Source organism: Elgaria multicarinata, chromosome 3, assembly GCF_023053635.1.
Source record: "Elgaria multicarinata webbii isolate HBS135686 ecotype San Diego chromosome 3, rElgMul1.1.pri, whole genome shotgun sequence".
NCBI classification, from domain to species: domain Eukaryota; kingdom Metazoa; phylum Chordata; class Lepidosauria; order Squamata; family Anguidae; genus Elgaria; species Elgaria multicarinata.
In genome coordinates this window covers 68,827,836-68,845,875 of record NC_086173.1, presented here as the reverse complement: position 1 = coordinate 68,845,875, position 18,040 = coordinate 68,827,836, and the positions used below count along the sequence as shown (strand labels likewise).

The following is an 18,040-nucleotide window of genomic DNA, read 5'->3' as shown; positions in this document are numbered from 1 at the left end:
TGCCCCCCACACCTTAAAACTATAGATTCTTATTAAATCTTTTCAAGAGGTGCATACCTAACAGACTATTGATTTGGATATGAAGGACATAGCGTTTATTACGTAGGAAAGCATTGCAGGGACCAAGCATGCGGAATTAATGATAGCTTTGTAAGTGTCCATGCTGTGGTACTAAAACAGTGGGGCACCTGTCAATCTGTATGATAATATAGCTCCAAACTTTATAAAATCAGTGATGTGAAAACACATTGATTTTCCTGAACTAAACATGAATTTTCAAAGAGGAAAAGCAAGATGTTTACCAACATTAATACCTCTGCTTGTAGAGTTGTAATTTAATACATCTATATATAGTTTAAATCCACCTAAAAAGCGAAAAGAAACCATTATTTTCTGAATGTCTTTTTAAAATAAAAAGGAGGGCTATCCCTCTTCTTTTGTAGTTTTCTAAATAACGTAATATTTATTTATTTATTTAAAAAAATTATGATACTTTAACCAGAATTTGACTTCAATCCAGTGATACTCATGTGCAACTAGTGGCCCAAGACAGGTGTGTGTTTATAATCCAGTTTTCAACAGCGCATTATTAAAATTAACTACACTAGAGAAATCAGTGGCCAGGACTGTAGGCATTTTCTGTATATTCAATCTATTAAACATATTGCACAATACATTTTAAAAACAAGTAAATGTCTTTTTCAATAAGCTTTTAAATTGGTTTTTAGTAAAAACAATAGATCATAGCATTCCTTGATCCAGATACGAAATTTGACTCTGTATAAAGCAAAAAGATAAAAAATAACCAGTTCCCAAATTAAAATCAACATAAAAACTACACTAGCAAAGTTAAAAGAAACATTTATCATTATTCAATTTTGATTTTCTGCTTAATAGAGAACACCAGACAATGCTGCTATCAAACTGCAGTTTATCCATTTAGTATCAGGAGGTGATTCATCTCATGAGGGCTAGAAATTTGACTATTTAAAAAGCTGGAGTTGTGGAGGGGAGGAACTGGGTGTGTGTGAAAATGGTCCACCAACTTTCCACAGTTACCAGTGTATGTTCTATGAAGATCCCATGGCATTATCACTCCCTCCTTGCCCACAACATCCCACTAGAAATGTGCAGATTGCTCACTTGTGATTCAGATTATGTTACTTTGATAGCATTTTTATTTCTCAAGGAAACTTGGAAAAACAATTTTTTTCCCTATATCATGGCAAATATTTGATACCATATATGCACCTACAGATGTACATTATGAAATTTACTGGAGAAATATGCCTACCGTTTTCCTCATCTGATTTATTGTCATTGTCAGAGTCAGTCAGGGTAAGGGCAGAATTCTCACGGCTTGACAGACCGGAACTGCGCCTGGATTTAATCCCTCTCCCCCACAGTCGTATGGCATGCTCTGGAGACATTCCTCCCTCTGTATCTGAGTCAGCATCAGACCCAGTGCTGAGGGAATAGCCTTGATGAAGTATTCCTATGTCTGAGCAGTAGCCACTTCGGTGGGGAGAGGGCTCACAAATTCCTAGTTCAGCAAGGGTGAAGTTAGTTCCTAGGAAAATAGGAAGGACAAAGGAGAATTAAAACCTGAGAGTGCTTTTGAATTTAAATGAAAATTTATTTGAAAAGAAAGTAACAGACCTTTTTACCTTCTCATTCATGCAGAACATAATATGTCTAGAACTAGGTTGTGCAGATACTGGCAAGTCTGTTCAGACAGAACACTATAGCAAACATCTATGAAAAAAGGGCTCCTAGGAATTGCACAAATATCTCCGTAAAAGCAGGTGGATACCTAACTGGTGTCACTTTCATGGTTATGTGCAACACTGTTCTCTTTTGTAGAGTTTTTTTTAAAAATGACTCTAGTGAATTATGTAAGAACACAGCCAATGATAGTTGATAAAGTGCATCTGCATATATTACATCCCTTGATTGCAAGAAATTAGCAGCTGCAACCTTAATATCAACAGTGAATAGACAGAAATTATTAGAAATAAGCAAATATCTGTCCATGTAAGAGTGATATGTAACAAAAGAACTGACACCTAACCTGAGGTTAATCTGGTCCGGGTTATATAGTGTAAAAATGTGACAAGTACTGAAGATCAAAGGTTCCACCTGGTTTACAAATTTAATGTGAAGAATGCATAACAAGCACACCTTGGTAAGAAACTGGATTCTCTTAAAATATTGATTCCCTATTACATTTCTATATTTTTCAACACACTATATTTGTGTACATATAGTTCTGTACCGTGTATAATTCAAAGACATTGACTGAATTGTTAATGCAGACACATGGATCTGTTTTGACATGACTCTAACAAACTTTTCTGTTTCAACCTGCACCTTAAAACTAATCAGACACAAGGGTCAAGCTTTTCACAGTATTTGTTAGTTTTCAGACTTTTCTGTATTTAGGTATTTTCCCCTCATTTACACATGACACATGAAAATTGGATTGTTCATCTTTTGGGCAGTATCCAGTGCTGCCCATGCAATAGAGGGACAACAGAAAGCTAATAGATACTGCAGCAATTGGAAATAAGCGAAAGACTCGTTTCCAAAAACAAGTCAGGTCAGCAGAACAGCTCCATCTTTATTTGGGTTCAAAATAGTGGCTCTGGTTTTTGGAACTCAGATCTCAACTCCACCTTATACTTACGTTCTTGTACAAGCCACGTTTCTTTTAGCTAGGATGACCATATGAAAAGGAGGACAGGACTCCTGTATCTGCAGAAGCCGCTGTTGTGATGAAGAGAGAATTTCACCAGGTGCTGCATTCATACAAATGACACCTGATGAAATTCCCTTTTCTATACAACTGTTAAAGATGCAGTAGCCCTCTCATTCTTTTCATATGGTCACCGTATTTTAGCTACTTAGACAAGTCGCTTTTCTTTCAGACTTCCAGAAAATGAATGATTGGCTAAGCTGACTACAGCAGCCATATTACAAGCCCCTCAGAAGCCATTTTATGAGAGCACCCACAACACTCTCTAAATTACAAATGTGCCCACTGTTCCAAAATAAAAAATAAAAAATGGGGACCTATGCTATATTTAGTTTTGTTTGCTTAAAAGTTAACACTTGAAATCTGAAATAAAATTTAAATGAAATTTAAAAAGTCATTCTGTGCTTTTCCAAAATCAGATAGTAGGGAATTTAACTTATTAAGTTTTAAGTTAAATACATCTTAATTATCTCCATGTCTCATGCAAAGTATGCATGTAAAGAAGAAAGAATCTAAGGGTGCAATCCTATGGGATCCACTCTGTCTACTTGCAAGCCTCCAAATTCTGAGACTTATGAGTATCCTTTGCAGAGCGGGAGGCACCTCATGCCTCCTGCTCTGCATTTTAGCCAGAGAGCTAAATTTTGACCATCTAGCCAAGGCTTTGGGAAGGGGGGAGGAGGCTGGAGACAGCTGGGGTTACCTTGTGTTGCCACGTCCCCAGTCTCCTCTCCTCCCCAACCCCAGGAACACTTCTTTTCCTCCGTCTCCGAGCTCTGTATTGCAAGTGTGGAGAGACAGCCTGCACTCTGTGCCAGTGGGAAGGGGATGGGGAAAGGAACACAGTTTCCTGTCTCCAAGCTTGGAGCCCTGTATAGGAAACCAAACAATCCTATGTCCACCCAGATGCTGACAGGGACATAGGATTGTTCCCTAAGAAATCTGCAGAGCATCACATACATGTTTGTTCAGAACTGTGTCCTAGTGTATTTTCTGGGATTTACTCTCAGGTAAGCAAGCACCCCCCCCCCCCCGCAATCATGCACTCCTCAGATCTGCTCTGGAAAGCTGGAGGACCTTTCAGAGCAAATTTGGGGGCTTGTTGGGGCGAGCAAGGGTACATTCTTTTGAACAAGTGGAGATTCATATTGGGTGTAGTCTTGGCATCAAATCCATAAATCATATAAAAGTACAGTTGTTACCATTTTGGTCTGGGCAAAGTCATTTTAAAATGTTCTGTGAGAATTAAAACCCAGGTTTAATTCAAAATGTATTATAATGTTATTTTCCATTCTTAAGATTCATAACAGGAATTAAATTGGTTGCTGACTTAATTTCCCCTGGATCCTTGAACATAGCCCCATGGAAGAGGTGGAAGTCAGTTGTGAGGCTCCAGCAATCACAGCCCTTGTGCAATCTGGCAGAGGTGACAGAACTAATGCATACATTTTTTTTAACCAAAAGGTACCATTTAGAAGATATTTATTCTATTTTACAGCATGAAAGCACCGAGAATGAGACATAAGCATTTTTGAAAAATAGCCAATTAATCCACACATCATGGAATTCTGTGTGTGACCTTAACTTGGTCATCCTTGGCCCAGAGAGCTTCGTCTATTGGGCGGTATAAAAATGTAATAAATAAATAAATAAATAAATAAATAAATAAATCTTTATTAAGTCTCATTTCAAAACAGAGGAACATTGAGGCTGAGAAATAAATAGCTTTCCAAAACCAGTCAATAGATTCCTGCCAGGGAGTTCTAAGACAAAACACCTGGAATGGGGAAACACAAGGTGCCAATAAGGAAGAGAATCCTGCAGTAGGCAGAACTGAATGATAACCTACAAACATTGGAGGTTTTGTGTTGTAGTCACCAATATTGCTATGCTAGCCAGGGAAGCTGCAAAGCGGTAGAGGACAAACATAAGCTCCCAGATGTATCAGTTTCTTCCCCTCCTGACTCCTTTCCAAGCTGGCTTGTTTAACGGAAGAATCCCAAATGCTCTTCTAATGCAAGTGTTGGGAATCACACCCTAGTTAAAGATGGTCTACATACAAATGGTGTGTGTACCATTTGTTTATTTCTACCAAATAAATAAATAAACATTTATTTCTGCAAGAATTCTGTGCATTTCAACTGTCAAAGGGATTGCTGCCAGTGTGTTTGGGATTTCAGAATGTATAGAAGTTTAAAATGTTTGGGAAACAGATTGTCAATTCCCAGATAAGGGAGGGTTAAGAATGATTTGGGAACATGATCTGAACATCAGTTTCACTGAAGGTGAATGGAAAAGCTTATGGCAATCAGCACCCTATAAAACAATACCGGCAAAAGTTAAAGAGCTCACTCTGGGATAGATTATATATTTGTTTCAAAAGAGTTTGCAACTAAATTGTAAAATGGAAACGGGGGTAATAAAGGTAACAGATCACGCATTGCTAAGTTTAGAGTTTACAGTTAGGAAGAACTATAAAGAAGCGTATAGGTGGAAAATGAATACAAAAATATTGAAGTATAATAAAGTGGTAGAAAAAATGCAGAGGGAACTGTCAGAGACTTGGGAAATTAATGAAAAGGGTGGAACAGTAAGGGCAGTGGTTTGGGATACCATGAAGGCGGTAGCAAGAGGGATTTGTATTAGAGAAATGTGTAATTTAAGGAGGCAACAGCTTGCAGCGCAGGAAAAGTTGGAGGTAGAGATTAGGAATTTGGAGAAAGATTATTGGCAGTGTAAAAATAAACAAAAATTAATAGAAATACAAGCAAAGAAAAAAGAATTAGAGAATATAAATTTAGAGCAAGTTCAGAAAAATCTAATTTATATGAAAAGGGAGTATTTTGAAAATAGTAATAAAAACTCTAGATTGCTAGCCAGACCCACACAAAAGGAAAAAGCTAGGAATGGGATAGGAATATTGAAAGATAAACAAGGGAATTATTGTCATATAATGAAGGGTAAAATAAAAATCTTTCAAGAATTTTATCAAGAATTATATAAGGGAAAGGATATCCAAAAAAAGAAGTTGGAAGCTTATACAGAAAAGTACATAAAGAATGGAATAAAAATAGAACATAAAGAGTTAATGGAGAAGGTAATAACTCAAAGAGAAGTCAAAGAGGTAATTGAGAATTTGAAAGTGGGTAAATCACCTGGGGTAGACGGTTTAGGACCGGAATATTATAAAGTTTTTAAAACGTTTTTAGTACTGAAATTATTGAAGTTGTACAATGCCATATTGGAAGGCGAGAGGACACCAGAATCATGGGAACATTCATTGATAATTTTAATTCCAAAACCAGATACAAACCTGACTGTCCCTGACTCATATAGACCTATTTCATTAATAAATCAAGATGCTAAAAAATTTTCAACTATTTTAGCAAAACGGTTAAATAAATTTATAGCTGAATATATAGGGGAAGACCAATGTGGATTTGTAGCAGGTAGACAAATGCACAATTTAGTGGGAAGAGTTTTAAATGTGATACAGGTGATAAAAAAGTCTAAGATTAAAGCGGGAATTTTGGCATTGGATATTTTTAAGGCTTTCGATTGTGTGAGCTGGCAGGCTTTAAAGATGATTTTAAATAAAATGGGATTTGGAAATAAATTTAAAGCTATAATACAACAGTTGTACTCTCAAAATACAGCCGTAGTGGTAGTGAGCGACGGAGTTACGGATAAGATACGACTAGCCAGAGGGACAAGACAAGGATGTCCACTCTCGCTGGTCCTGTTTGTAATGGTTATGGAATTATTGGCAAATGCAATAAGAGATGATGGGGAGATAGAAGGAATAGGTGGTATTAAAAAAATAAAATTGAATATGTTTGCGGAAGATACTTTGCTAACTATTAAAATTCCAATAAGAAAGATGAAAAGAATTAAACAGCAACTGATAGAATTTGAGGAAATTACTGGGTTAAGAATAAATTGGTCCAAATCAGAGATGTTGTTATTTAATTATACTAAAAAGGAAGAGAAGGAGTGGGAAGGAAAGGGAAGAGAAATGAGAGTTAAGGAACAGATTAGATATTTGGGAATTAAAATTACACAAAATTTAGAGAGTTTAGAGAAGGAGAATTTAAATAGTTTAAAAAAAAGAGATTTTAGTAAAATTGGAAAAATATAAAAGATTAAATTTATCCTGGTTTGGAAGAATAGCATTAATAAAAATGAAGATTTTAGCAAAGATTAATTTTGTGTTCAGGATGTTACCAATAAAAATTTCAGAATCAGAGATAAAAAGTTGGCAAAATATCATAAACAATTATTGTAATGGGGATAAGAAAGCGAGGGTAAATAAGAATAAATGGTATTTAAATCAAAAAAAGGGAGGATTGGGTCTCCCAAATATTAACTTATATTACGAAGCTAATAGGTTAAGACATATTGTGGAAGAAATTATAAGAGTAGGAGATTTAGACTGGATGGAGGATAAAACTACAAGTAACATAGAGATGAAGTTGGAAAATGTATTTTTTAGGGAAGGAAAAAAAATGGGTTGAAAGTATAGGTAATCTGCTCTTGAGGTTTCACTGGGAAATTTGGAGTAAATATAAAGGGGAGTTGCTCCCGAGCAACTCACCTTTATCACCGGTAATAATGCTAAAGAATTTCCCTGAGGAATTAAAGAGTAGATTAAATAAAGTTTTAATAGAAAAAAAATAAAATGAAATTAAGGGAATGGTTGAGAAATGAATACAAGAGAGGATTTGGAAGAGGTTTTAAAAGATAAAAAATTAACTTGGTTAAATTATTGGCAATTAGAACAGTGGACCAAAAAGTGGGTAAGAGAAAATGGAGATTGTAGAGAATTGACGAAGTTTGAGGAATTAATAGTTAAAAAAGAAAATGATAAGGGAAAAAGAACAGCGTCAAAAGGGTTAATGAGTGAAATATATAGAATATTGTTGGAGAAAGGGTCGATGGATAGTTCAGGTAAAATGGTTTGGGAGACAGATTTGAATGTACAAATAGGAAAACAGAGCTGGGAGGGACTATGGAAACAAAGAGCGTTGAGAAATATGTCAGTAAGAATAAAAGAGAATTACTTTAAAATTATATGGAGGTGGTACCTAACCCCAGTTAGATTAAATAAGATAAATAATCAGCACTCAGCAAATTGTTGGAGAGGATGTGGGGGGAAAGGAACGTATTTACATATGTGGTGGGAATGCAAATATGTACAAAAATTGTGGAAGATGGTGTTTTCGGAGATTGAAGAAATTGTGGGAATGAAGATAGAACGAACACCAAAAGTTGCATTACTGTCACTATTTGAAGATTTAAAATGTAAAAAAGAAATTAAGGAACTGATAACGAATTTGCTGACTGCAGCAAGATTGATTGTAGCTAGGAACTGGAAGATTCAAGGGGAATATTCTATTGAAGAATGGTATAAAGAAGTATGGGATATAGCTATTAATGATAAATTGACATGTAATATTAAATGGAGAAGAGGTATAGCTAAAACAAATGATTTTGAAGGAATTTGAAAACAGTTCCTAATATTTGTGTTTTCTAAGGGAAGTGGGAAACCACCAGCAGAAGAAAGTATGAGATTCTGGAATCAGGAATGAGATCCCGAGGTGGGGGGTGCACTTATATGTTAAGTTTGATTATGTTATATAGATATAATATTGATGTTATTCAACATTTATGTAGTATGTTGTTGTTTTTTAATTGTAATGGTGTATGTTTAAGTATTGTAGAAAATAAAAAAATATTTTTAAAAAAGAGCTCACTCTAAAAATCACTCACAGGTGTTATATCACCCCTGTTAGACTGCACCATATTAGTAGTAATATATCCCCACTCTGTTGGCGCAGTTGCTCAGTTCCTGGCTCTTATATTCATCTTTGGTGGGAATGTCAACAGGTCAAAACTTTTTGGTCAGGAGTTTTCCAAACCATTACAAACATTATTCATGTTGAAGTAGTAACTGATCCAGCACTGGCTCTACTTTCTATTTTTAGGAATGCTAATAGAAACATTATTCCCAAAGCCTTGGTCACCCACTTGCTGGTTGCAGCCAGGTGGGAAATTGCCCAATTCTGGAAAAGTGACAGACCTTTTGACCATCAACGCTGGTTTGATAAGATTTGGAAACTAGCTTTAAATGATAAGTTGACTCAACATAGCAGGTTAGCAAGAGGAGAAATAACATCAGACACATTTGTGGAAAACTGGTTAGACTTTTTCTCATTTATTAATATGAATCCTGGCGAACCTAGACCTCCAATGACTCAGGAATACTTTTGGTCAGAGGTTCTAACTTAACCTGCATCTTTTTCTGTACCAGGAAGTATAGTTTTGTTTAAGATTTCTAAATTTACTAAGTGCTTATTGAAGGTATGAATACCCATGCTTTTTTATAGTGGTGCTGTGGGAACATTTGTATTGTTGTTGAGTGTTTTCTTTTACTCTGTGTGTTTATTGTATTTGTCCTTACTTGAAAATCAATAAAAATAGTATTAAAAAAATGTTTGGGAAACAGTGCTATAAGATAGCTCAGTGTTATTATTTCTATTTTGCAGTTGGGGGAATGAGGCTGTTATAGAGTGGCTTACCTAAGTCAAATTGGGACCGTACCAAAAGATAAATGGAAAAGCAAAAAGGTTCTCCCCTTGATATGCATGAAGGAGCAAATAATATGCAACTATGCAATACTGTATGATTGCCCCAACAACATATAATAACTAATTAGGGTTTTATTTGAACCAGGGCATGGCTCCAGAATATATTTTGGGAGGCAAAAAAGGATATATGTATAAAGCAGTATGCCATTCCTTCACCAGTAAGCAATCATAAATGTAGTTTTCTCAGATGTTATCTCTCTCAGATAAGTCCCTCTACTAGCATCCCATCATCAGATTTAACATTTCAGTATAAAGTATGACACTATATACATACATCCCCAGTCTCTGTTCACATCTTTACTCCCCTTACATTTATAATTTCAAAGACTGCAAATGCAAAACTGGTAGGCTTTGATTTCTCTCTCTCTCTCTCTCTCTCTCTCTCTCTCTCTCTCTCTCTCTCTCTCTCTCTCTCTGTATATGTGTGTGTGTGTGTGTGTGTGTGTGTGTGTGTGTGTGTTTCTGTTCTTTTATGTCATACAGCTTCTTTCTCAGGATCTAAGTACATATTATATTAATCACGTGGTTTACTGCTAAGTCAGGCTTCTTTTTAATTCTAGAAGCAGGATAGGTGATTTCTATTGCGTTTACAGCTGGGGATGGAAGGGTTAAACCACCCATTTCTGTGTTTCAAATCAAAATCCCTCCCTTGCCATAATTAAAATAAAAAAGAACCCTGACTTGGATGCATGGCATGCTATTCATGTAGTTAGGCCCTCAGACTGCTTTATATCCTTCAGCTCTGTTTCCCTGATCTTGTGCAATACTCTATGGAAGGAAACCGATAAAGGACAGCTCTGTCAGAATCAGGTTCTTTTACCAACTTTCAAATGGACCCAAATGATGGTAGAGCCAGTAAACTACTCTAACAACTCTAAGAGTAATGTATTTTCATTTCAGTTTCATGGAATTTGGTAAAAACCTGTTCAATGTTTTGTTTTTAATTTATAATATGAGGTTTAAACTAATTGAAAATATACATAAGGGTCAAGCATGTGCCATACTAACTATAGACTGGCATGTAAAAAGGATGTCTGTAAAGGTGCCTTTTTATTTAGAAATTGATGGTCATAATGAAGCTATAATGAAAAATATTCTGTTCTTAAGTCATCCCAAAATCACAATTTCCAACAAGAACAGAATACAGTGTTATTTAAAATGTATTCTTGTTTGTTGGTAACAAAAGCGAACATGAATACAATCAAATTTGGAATATATTAACTTAAATAAGCTGTTTTACAAATGCAATAAAATATTTTAATGATAAGCTGTAGAATTTAATATCCTTTAAATGTCCAGATGTTTAGACTCTAATTAGCATTTTGTATTGATGAAAAAAGTGTAACACTTGATGCCAGAAATGAACTTAATGAACATTTTCTATGTGATCACTGAAACTATAATGAAAGGGGCGAAGAGATAAAGAGCTTGCTTTTTCAGACATTTCTGCTTTTTGAAAATTAAATGCTTGGCAAAATGCACATGGTTCCCAGAGATAAGAAGCTAACTATTCAAACAAACTAAAATATGTATCAGAATGGAAACACTGGCATTTGACCCAAGCCAGTAGCTCTCTTATTCCAGTGTTCAGTGTAATGTTGAGTAACATGTGTCCACAGAGATCAAGTTGGCATATATCAAGAAGCATGAAATGTCCATTGTTATTCTAAACTCCAACTAATTTGAGTTCTCTGTGTATATAATCTTTGCATAATCACATGCATTACTTGTAATTAGGTGTTTTTTAAAAAATAAATTGTACTGTAAATTGTTTTTCATAAGTACTGAAATTACAATTGGCAGGGTCGATAATGATTGGCAATTTTGGGTGCTACAACTTGAAGGTGCACCCAAGGGCCTTTGCAGAGCAGTGTCAAAGGTTCTCCCTGACATTTCCCCAAAGGAAAGACCAGTGGAAAGTGTGCCAGTTTGGCCAACACTGTTGGAAAATGCTCCAAGTGTTTTCCAGTAAGGGCACTTAACACCCCACCTGAATGGGGATGGAACATTTTTTTTCCATGAACTTCCTTATAATCAATGGTGTAGTGAAGCTAGGGCTCACAGTAAACCAGTGCTGACATTTTTCTAGCAGGGACACTGATCCATCACCCCTCTTAGAATTCACTGTTCTAAGTTTAGCTTCAATCCTCAGAATACCTGGGGGGGGGGAATGAATTTTCCTAGCAACAATATATTGTTCTTTGTTGCAATGTGAAGTATTTTGGGTGACTTGGTCCTGAAAATGTGCAACAAAGAGCATCATAACACAGGAGAAAATCGCACTTGCTTACCGTCGCTTCTCTGACTGCACATTTGTCCCTCATTATTTCCTTTTTTGAAAGAGGAAGTAAACAACTTGCATGTTGCCCATTCAGTGGGCTGTTTTGATCGTGCTGCTTCTCCGGTACATAGCAGGAGATAGTGTCAACTTCCATCTTTAAAAATCAGTCAGACTTACTGGGGTGTTGTTTTGTGGCACAAAGAAGACTAAAAGGAGTGGGAAGCGTGCGAGAAGCAGACGATGTTGTGAGAGGGACATGCGAAAATCCGTCAGTTCCCAGTAACAAGTGTGCAATAAAACACTCATCTGATGGAGATCTAAGACTAATTCACTTTACAAAAGATCTACTCTTGATGCAGATGAAAACTGCCAGAAAAAGTTTGTTGACACGGATCAACACAGCTGCCTGCATTCTTGATTTCTCTTTGCAGTTGTGGTTAAGAGGACCGTCATGATGAGTGCTTGAATTTCAAAGTTTATCACTACACCACTGCTTAAGTTAGCTTATTTTAGAATCCAAACCTGATATGAAAGATCTTTCCTGATGCAGCAGGGTTCCCAATTCTCCAAAGAGGCTTGGGATGGGAGGGAAACCCAGTTAAATACATTACAAATGAAGAGCAGCCACAAACACAATTTAAAGAGAGAAGACTAAAATATCAAAAATAACAAATAATGAATTAAAAATATCCAATAAAAGGATCTTCTCTATTTTTTTTAACTAGCAAAATCTTGACTGATGGCTTAGTACTTGACTGAAAATGTCAGGCTATGCAACTGAAAATGCCAGGCTAATGTTTCACTAGGCATATTGCAAAACAAGTAGCAATTGAGTATTAAAGTGATTTTATCACTATGACTTTGAATAAAATAAGCATAGATATCAGGGTCCCAATCATATGCTATTATGTCAAAATAACAGAAGGAAGAACACTTCACCCTGCTGCAATGTTTTCACCCTTTTTTAAGATTTTAAATCAGGAACATTTGAAATGCAATTTGCTGTATTCTATTTTCTATTTCCCCCCTCATTATTTAGACCTTGTAAAACAATGATTTGCTTACATGGTCAATTTCTATTGTGTTATTTATTTATTTATTACATTTATATACCGCCCCATAGCCGAAGCTCTCTGGGCCGTTTACAAAATAAAATGGAGCACTTGTTGGCACTAACTCAGCTAATTGAGCTTGGCCTGCCCTCGATCACAAATGGTGTATCTGTTCTTAACTTACAAGTTGTGTTTAATTTACTGCCTTATCTGTAAACTGAATATACAGCCAAGAGCAGGGACAAAATTGGCAAAGAGCAGTAATTATTATTGTAAAATTAGAGAACTGACCTGGCTTCACACCAGTTGGAATTGCCTTTAAATTGATACAGAGAAGCCTTCGACCAAAGTTACACATCTGTCAGAATTGGACACATTGCCCCCATTCCACCTGAGTGAAGACATGCTGCTGACATCCCTAGGTTTAGACCCCGTGATGGCCCATTCCTATAGTCTCCTGAGGGAGAGGTTTGTCCATTCCATCTCCCTTACATGTAGCTGCCCCAAGGCTTAGCATTCTATACTGAGATTATCCATCTTCCTACTCTAGACCACTAGTCAATATGCACCCCCATATATCAATCATAAAACTGACTTACTGGATCATACCAAAGCAAGATTTCTCTTGTAGTAAGGTGTCCAAATTTGCAGATGACACCTATAGCCCCCTGAGGGAGGGGTTTGTCCACTCCATTCCCCTTACATGGAGCTGCCCCAAAGCTGAGAGGGGGTAGGCATATAACTTTGCCTTCTAATCTTCCCTGGCTTCAAACTCTGCTTGTTCTTCTTCTTGTTGTTTGTTCATATTTTACAGTTTTTTCAACATAAGGGGGTTTATTTTTTAAAAAAAGTCTAAAAAACATGAAAAAAATGAATATTGTATGGTAAAAATCTGCTTGCTGAAGTACTGAATCATGACACAAAGTTTGGTTGAAAGTGATGAAATGGTATTGAAGTAGTATATCTTTAAAAACTTTGATTTGCCACATCTTTGGCTCAAGGTGGTGGTCAAAATTTTCGTTATGCCTAAAGCCAGACAGACGAACAACTCGTAAAAGTTTCAAAATAACCAGATGTACAATTTTCGAGTCCATTCAGGACATACAAATACTTCCTTTTATTTATATAGAAGATAGATAAATATATCAGTGTAGATAAGCAAGACTAGGGAATTACCATTCTTTCCACACTGCTTGTAAACACTGACCCTGTTCCGATGACATGCTAAGCCATGGTGATTAAGCATTTTGAGCTAAACATTATGGTTTACCATGTTATGTAAACCACCACTTAGTGTGTTGTGTGAACCATTCCTAACCATGGTGACTACATAACTGTGGTTTAAACACACTCACTAACCACTTTCTGCAAAAGGGTTAGTGGCCTAACTATGGCTTAGAGTGTCATCTGAACAGGCCCGGCATGAAGCCTTGAATACATTTGTCTGCATTCGATACTAAGATTATCCATCTCCCTACTCAAGTCCACTAGTCAATATGCACACTGTGATGACCCCCACCTTGTCCTGCTCCTTTATACTTTCCTGAACCAAAGGACCCAGCACAGGTGCAGATGTCAAGCGGTTTGGAATGCTGCAGCTATCCCTGTGACACACGTTTCACCTGTTATGCCCCACAGCTATACAGTTCAGCACCCTAGCCCCAAATTCTCCCTTCCGCTGCCACCAGTTATGATTAAATGTAATTTATTAACAAGTAGATAGTGCAGGTACAAAAGCTTAACGATTTCCTCAGTTCACAAGCGTCATGGTTATAAAGCACAATGTGTAATGGTTTCAGTCAGTTCTTTCTTTAAATGTTTCACAATAAAACTTCAGGTTCTCCTGCTTACTCTACCCCTACTAGGCTACACTATTCTCTTCCCCACACACTAATCCACTCAAACAACAAAGCACGCAGACCCTTCCTATCTCTATCTCAATCTCTATCAATCTCTCTTCCTAACTCCAATCCAAAACTCATAACTCATACCTTCTGTCCTGTCAGCAGAAGTATACATACTCACACAGTCCTCCAGCTCCTCCCATTCTTTCATGTCCAATCCAGATGCTCCACATAAACATCCAATCATCACTCTCCTTCCATCCAGCACTCACTCCCCCTCTATGGCTTTATACTTACCAATTTGCTACAAATACTCAGTGAGTACCTTCTTTAAATTTTCCCATCATTCTTATCTCTACCTATAAAGCAGAAAGTATGTGTGTGTCATGTATGTCTTGAAATGTTTACCCACTTCCACATATGGTACTGCCTTAATGCTGTTCACCCAGACAGCGTCTTCATGTACATGGATCAGAAAAAATCTAAAAACATGAATTTGGGGTTTTTAAGTATTTTTAAAGAATTTATTAAAAACCATAGGTTCACACCTACAATTCCCAGCATGCCTTGGGTAGGAAGCCAGACTTACTGGCCTTTGGTGGCCATTGTGATTCCTAAAGTCAGTCAACCCAATACCACATAAAAGGAAACAACCCACATAAATGGGCTGCATCCATTTGCGGTGCCTCCTCCCACCTGCCATGTGTGGTTTTAAAATCATAACTAGATACAACAGCATGTCTTTGAGAGGCTAAACTCTGGTCATGCTCAAAGACACCCCATCCCAATATCGGTTTTCTCAGAAACTGAGGGGAGCACATGCGCAGCCTTCACTCTTAAGAGGGAGGGAAGAAGGAAAGGGAAGCACTCTGTGCATGCCCAGAAACAGGCTTGACAAAGGGGGGCAAGTGCGTGGCCCATTCCCGGCCCTTCAGTACAGGCTCCTGATGGAGCACTTCGTGGGTGAGACGTGGGGGCTGAGACAGTCCCAGCAGGACTTGGCTGGAGTTGTACATGTTCACTGACAGCCGCTTACCTTCCCTCCTTGGTGATGCTACTCCTCAATGCTGCATCAGCCACGAGAGGAGGAAAGTGCCTCTCAGAGGACATGGGCACCTGAGGGCTGCCAAAGGCATTCTGGGAGGTGTAGTACTGCTATCACTATCTCTCAATCCTAACTCAGCCCCCACTAACTGACTTCCCCAACTGCCACTAACTCTGCCCATCATTCCATTCTAGCCTTGGCTGTCAGTCATTCCTCCATTCACTCTTCTCTTTCAATAGCCTTGGGTGGGAGGGAAGATTTATCAGGCTGTAGCAGCCATCATCTGGAAGTGGCTCACCATCCTGGGCCTGAAGGGAGAGTGCCTGGGTTGGTTGCCTCAGTTACTAGGCCCCATTGGGAGCAGAAGGGAAGGAGGTTGCAGCTCTGGGCAAAAGGCAGGCTGGGAATTGCAGTTTTTGTTTTCTGAGGGGACAAGGAAAATCATGACAACAGCTTCAAGATGGCCTGGCCAGGCATTGAAGATGAGAGAGAAAGAGAGAGAGAGAGAAAAAAGAAACAAATTTATTTTGTTTTAAAGTCACCTCACAGGCCTAGGACAGGCCTACCTTGCAGGGTTGTCATGAGGGTAAGAGAAGAGGGGAAATGAATTTAATTTGTTTAAAGGTTAACTCACAGGCCTAGCACTGGTCTGCTACGTGAAGATGGTAGATCCGTTTTCCTACTACCCTATTTCTTCGATTCTAAGACACACTTTTTTCCCAATATAAACGTCTCTAAAAATGGGGTGCATCTTAGAATCGTGGGTGTGTCTTGTGGTGTTTTTTTTCTGTTGGTGGTACTGAAATTAGTGTGCATCTTACAATTGAAGAAATACGTTATATGTTATTCAGATATCTGGGCAATGCCAAGTATATTTTGAAAACATATTTTTAGGGTTGCATCTTTTTTAGCTGGTAGAAAGGGTGTTGTGTATTCTGATTGTTTTTCAAGTTTAGGCAGCTGCTCTGGCCAAGGCATGATTTATTTATTTATTTAAAACATTTATATCCCACCTTATATCAATAAGATCTCAGGACGGCGTACAGATAAAAGCATACAGTATAAAAACAGTAAATATACACAGCTAAAAACAAATTAAACCATAAACCAAGTTAAAACAATATATAATTTAAAAGCAGTAAAACTATTAAAACCGTTAAAACAATGTGCCTAGTGAATGATGGGAGATGTAGGCTTTTCAGGTAAAACAAAAAATGTGGTTTCATCATGAAGCTCTAATTTAAATACAGTTATTATTAACACAATTTTCCATTTATTCTAACAAAACAATTTACAAACTCAACCAATCTAAAAAAACAAACGAACAACCTAAAGATGAATAAGTTGCATAGAAATTTATTATATATCAAATAAATGTTATAAACGTTATTCACGGAACTGAGCAAGTCCAGGCATATCAGCTAGTTAATTAATAAACCTTTATATCAAACTTAACAACACAGCCTAACGCAGCAGGACGTCACACAGACTCCCTTCAAAAATTCATAAAACTGACTTACTGGATCATACCAAAGCAAGATTCCTCTTGCAGTAAAGTGTCCAAATTTACAGATGACACCAAATTATTTACTGTAAATAGAACAAAAAGTGTTGCAAATATTTCAGCAAGTATCAGTACAAACCCTTGCCCTTTCTGGCTTATCAAAGCAGCCAGGGTGGGACTGACTGAGTGGGTAAAAGTAAGGGTAATTGTGAACACCTCTTTACAGTAATGTTTGATTCCATCTTGCCTAAAAAAGGCAGCTATATGACCTTTCCTAAAAATCAAACAAACAAATGAAAACCCTTCCTGTATCCCACTGTATTGGATACTTTCCAGCCATTCTCTAATATTCCATTCTAAGGCAAAGTACTAGAACATGTGGAGACTTCTCAGCTCCAGGGATTTATGTCTGATTCAGATTATCTAGATTAATTTCAATCTGGCTTCTGGTGTGATTATGGAATATATTCTGCTTCGGTTGTATTTGTAGATGATCTATGCCAGGAACTGGAAAGGGGTAGTGTGCCCCTGTTGGTTCTGCTGGACTTCTCAGCAGCTATCAGTATCATCAACCACAATATCCCTCTGAGGCATCTGTCTGAGATGGGCCTGGAAGGCACAACTATATGACAACTTTGGTCCTTCTTGGAGGGGTGATCTCAGATGGTGGTGCTATTCAAAACTGTGGTTGTTGACCTGTGCTGTCCGCAGGGTTCCATCTTATCTTCCATACTCATGAACAGTGGTCGGTTTTGTATGTTTTCCCCTTGTGCATAATATGTTAGTATAGCTGCCTTGCCAACATAAAACCACTCTCTGTAGTTGGATCCCATGCTTTCTCAGACCCAAGCAGGCTCGTATAGGACAAGGCAGTCTTTCAAATAACCTGGTCCTAAGCCATATAAAGCTTTA

At 37.4% G+C, this 18,040-nt stretch overlaps 1 protein-coding gene across 1 annotated transcript in view; it reads right to left on the bottom strand.

Moving 5' to 3' along the window:
• Window positions 1-276: 276 nt before the first annotated feature.
• The window catches only part of LOC134395376 (teneurin-2-like), a 186,440-nt gene continuing 168,676 nt past the window's right edge, over window positions 277-18,040 (bottom strand). Inside the window, exons 3-4 of the mRNA XM_063121539.1 lie at window positions 1,295-1,570; window positions 277-365 (exon numbers count right to left, since the gene is read on the bottom strand). Of these exons, the coding sequence (XP_062977609.1) occupies window positions 277-365; window positions 1,295-1,570 (365 nt within the window). The remainder of the gene's footprint in view (window positions 366-1,294; window positions 1,571-18,040) is intronic.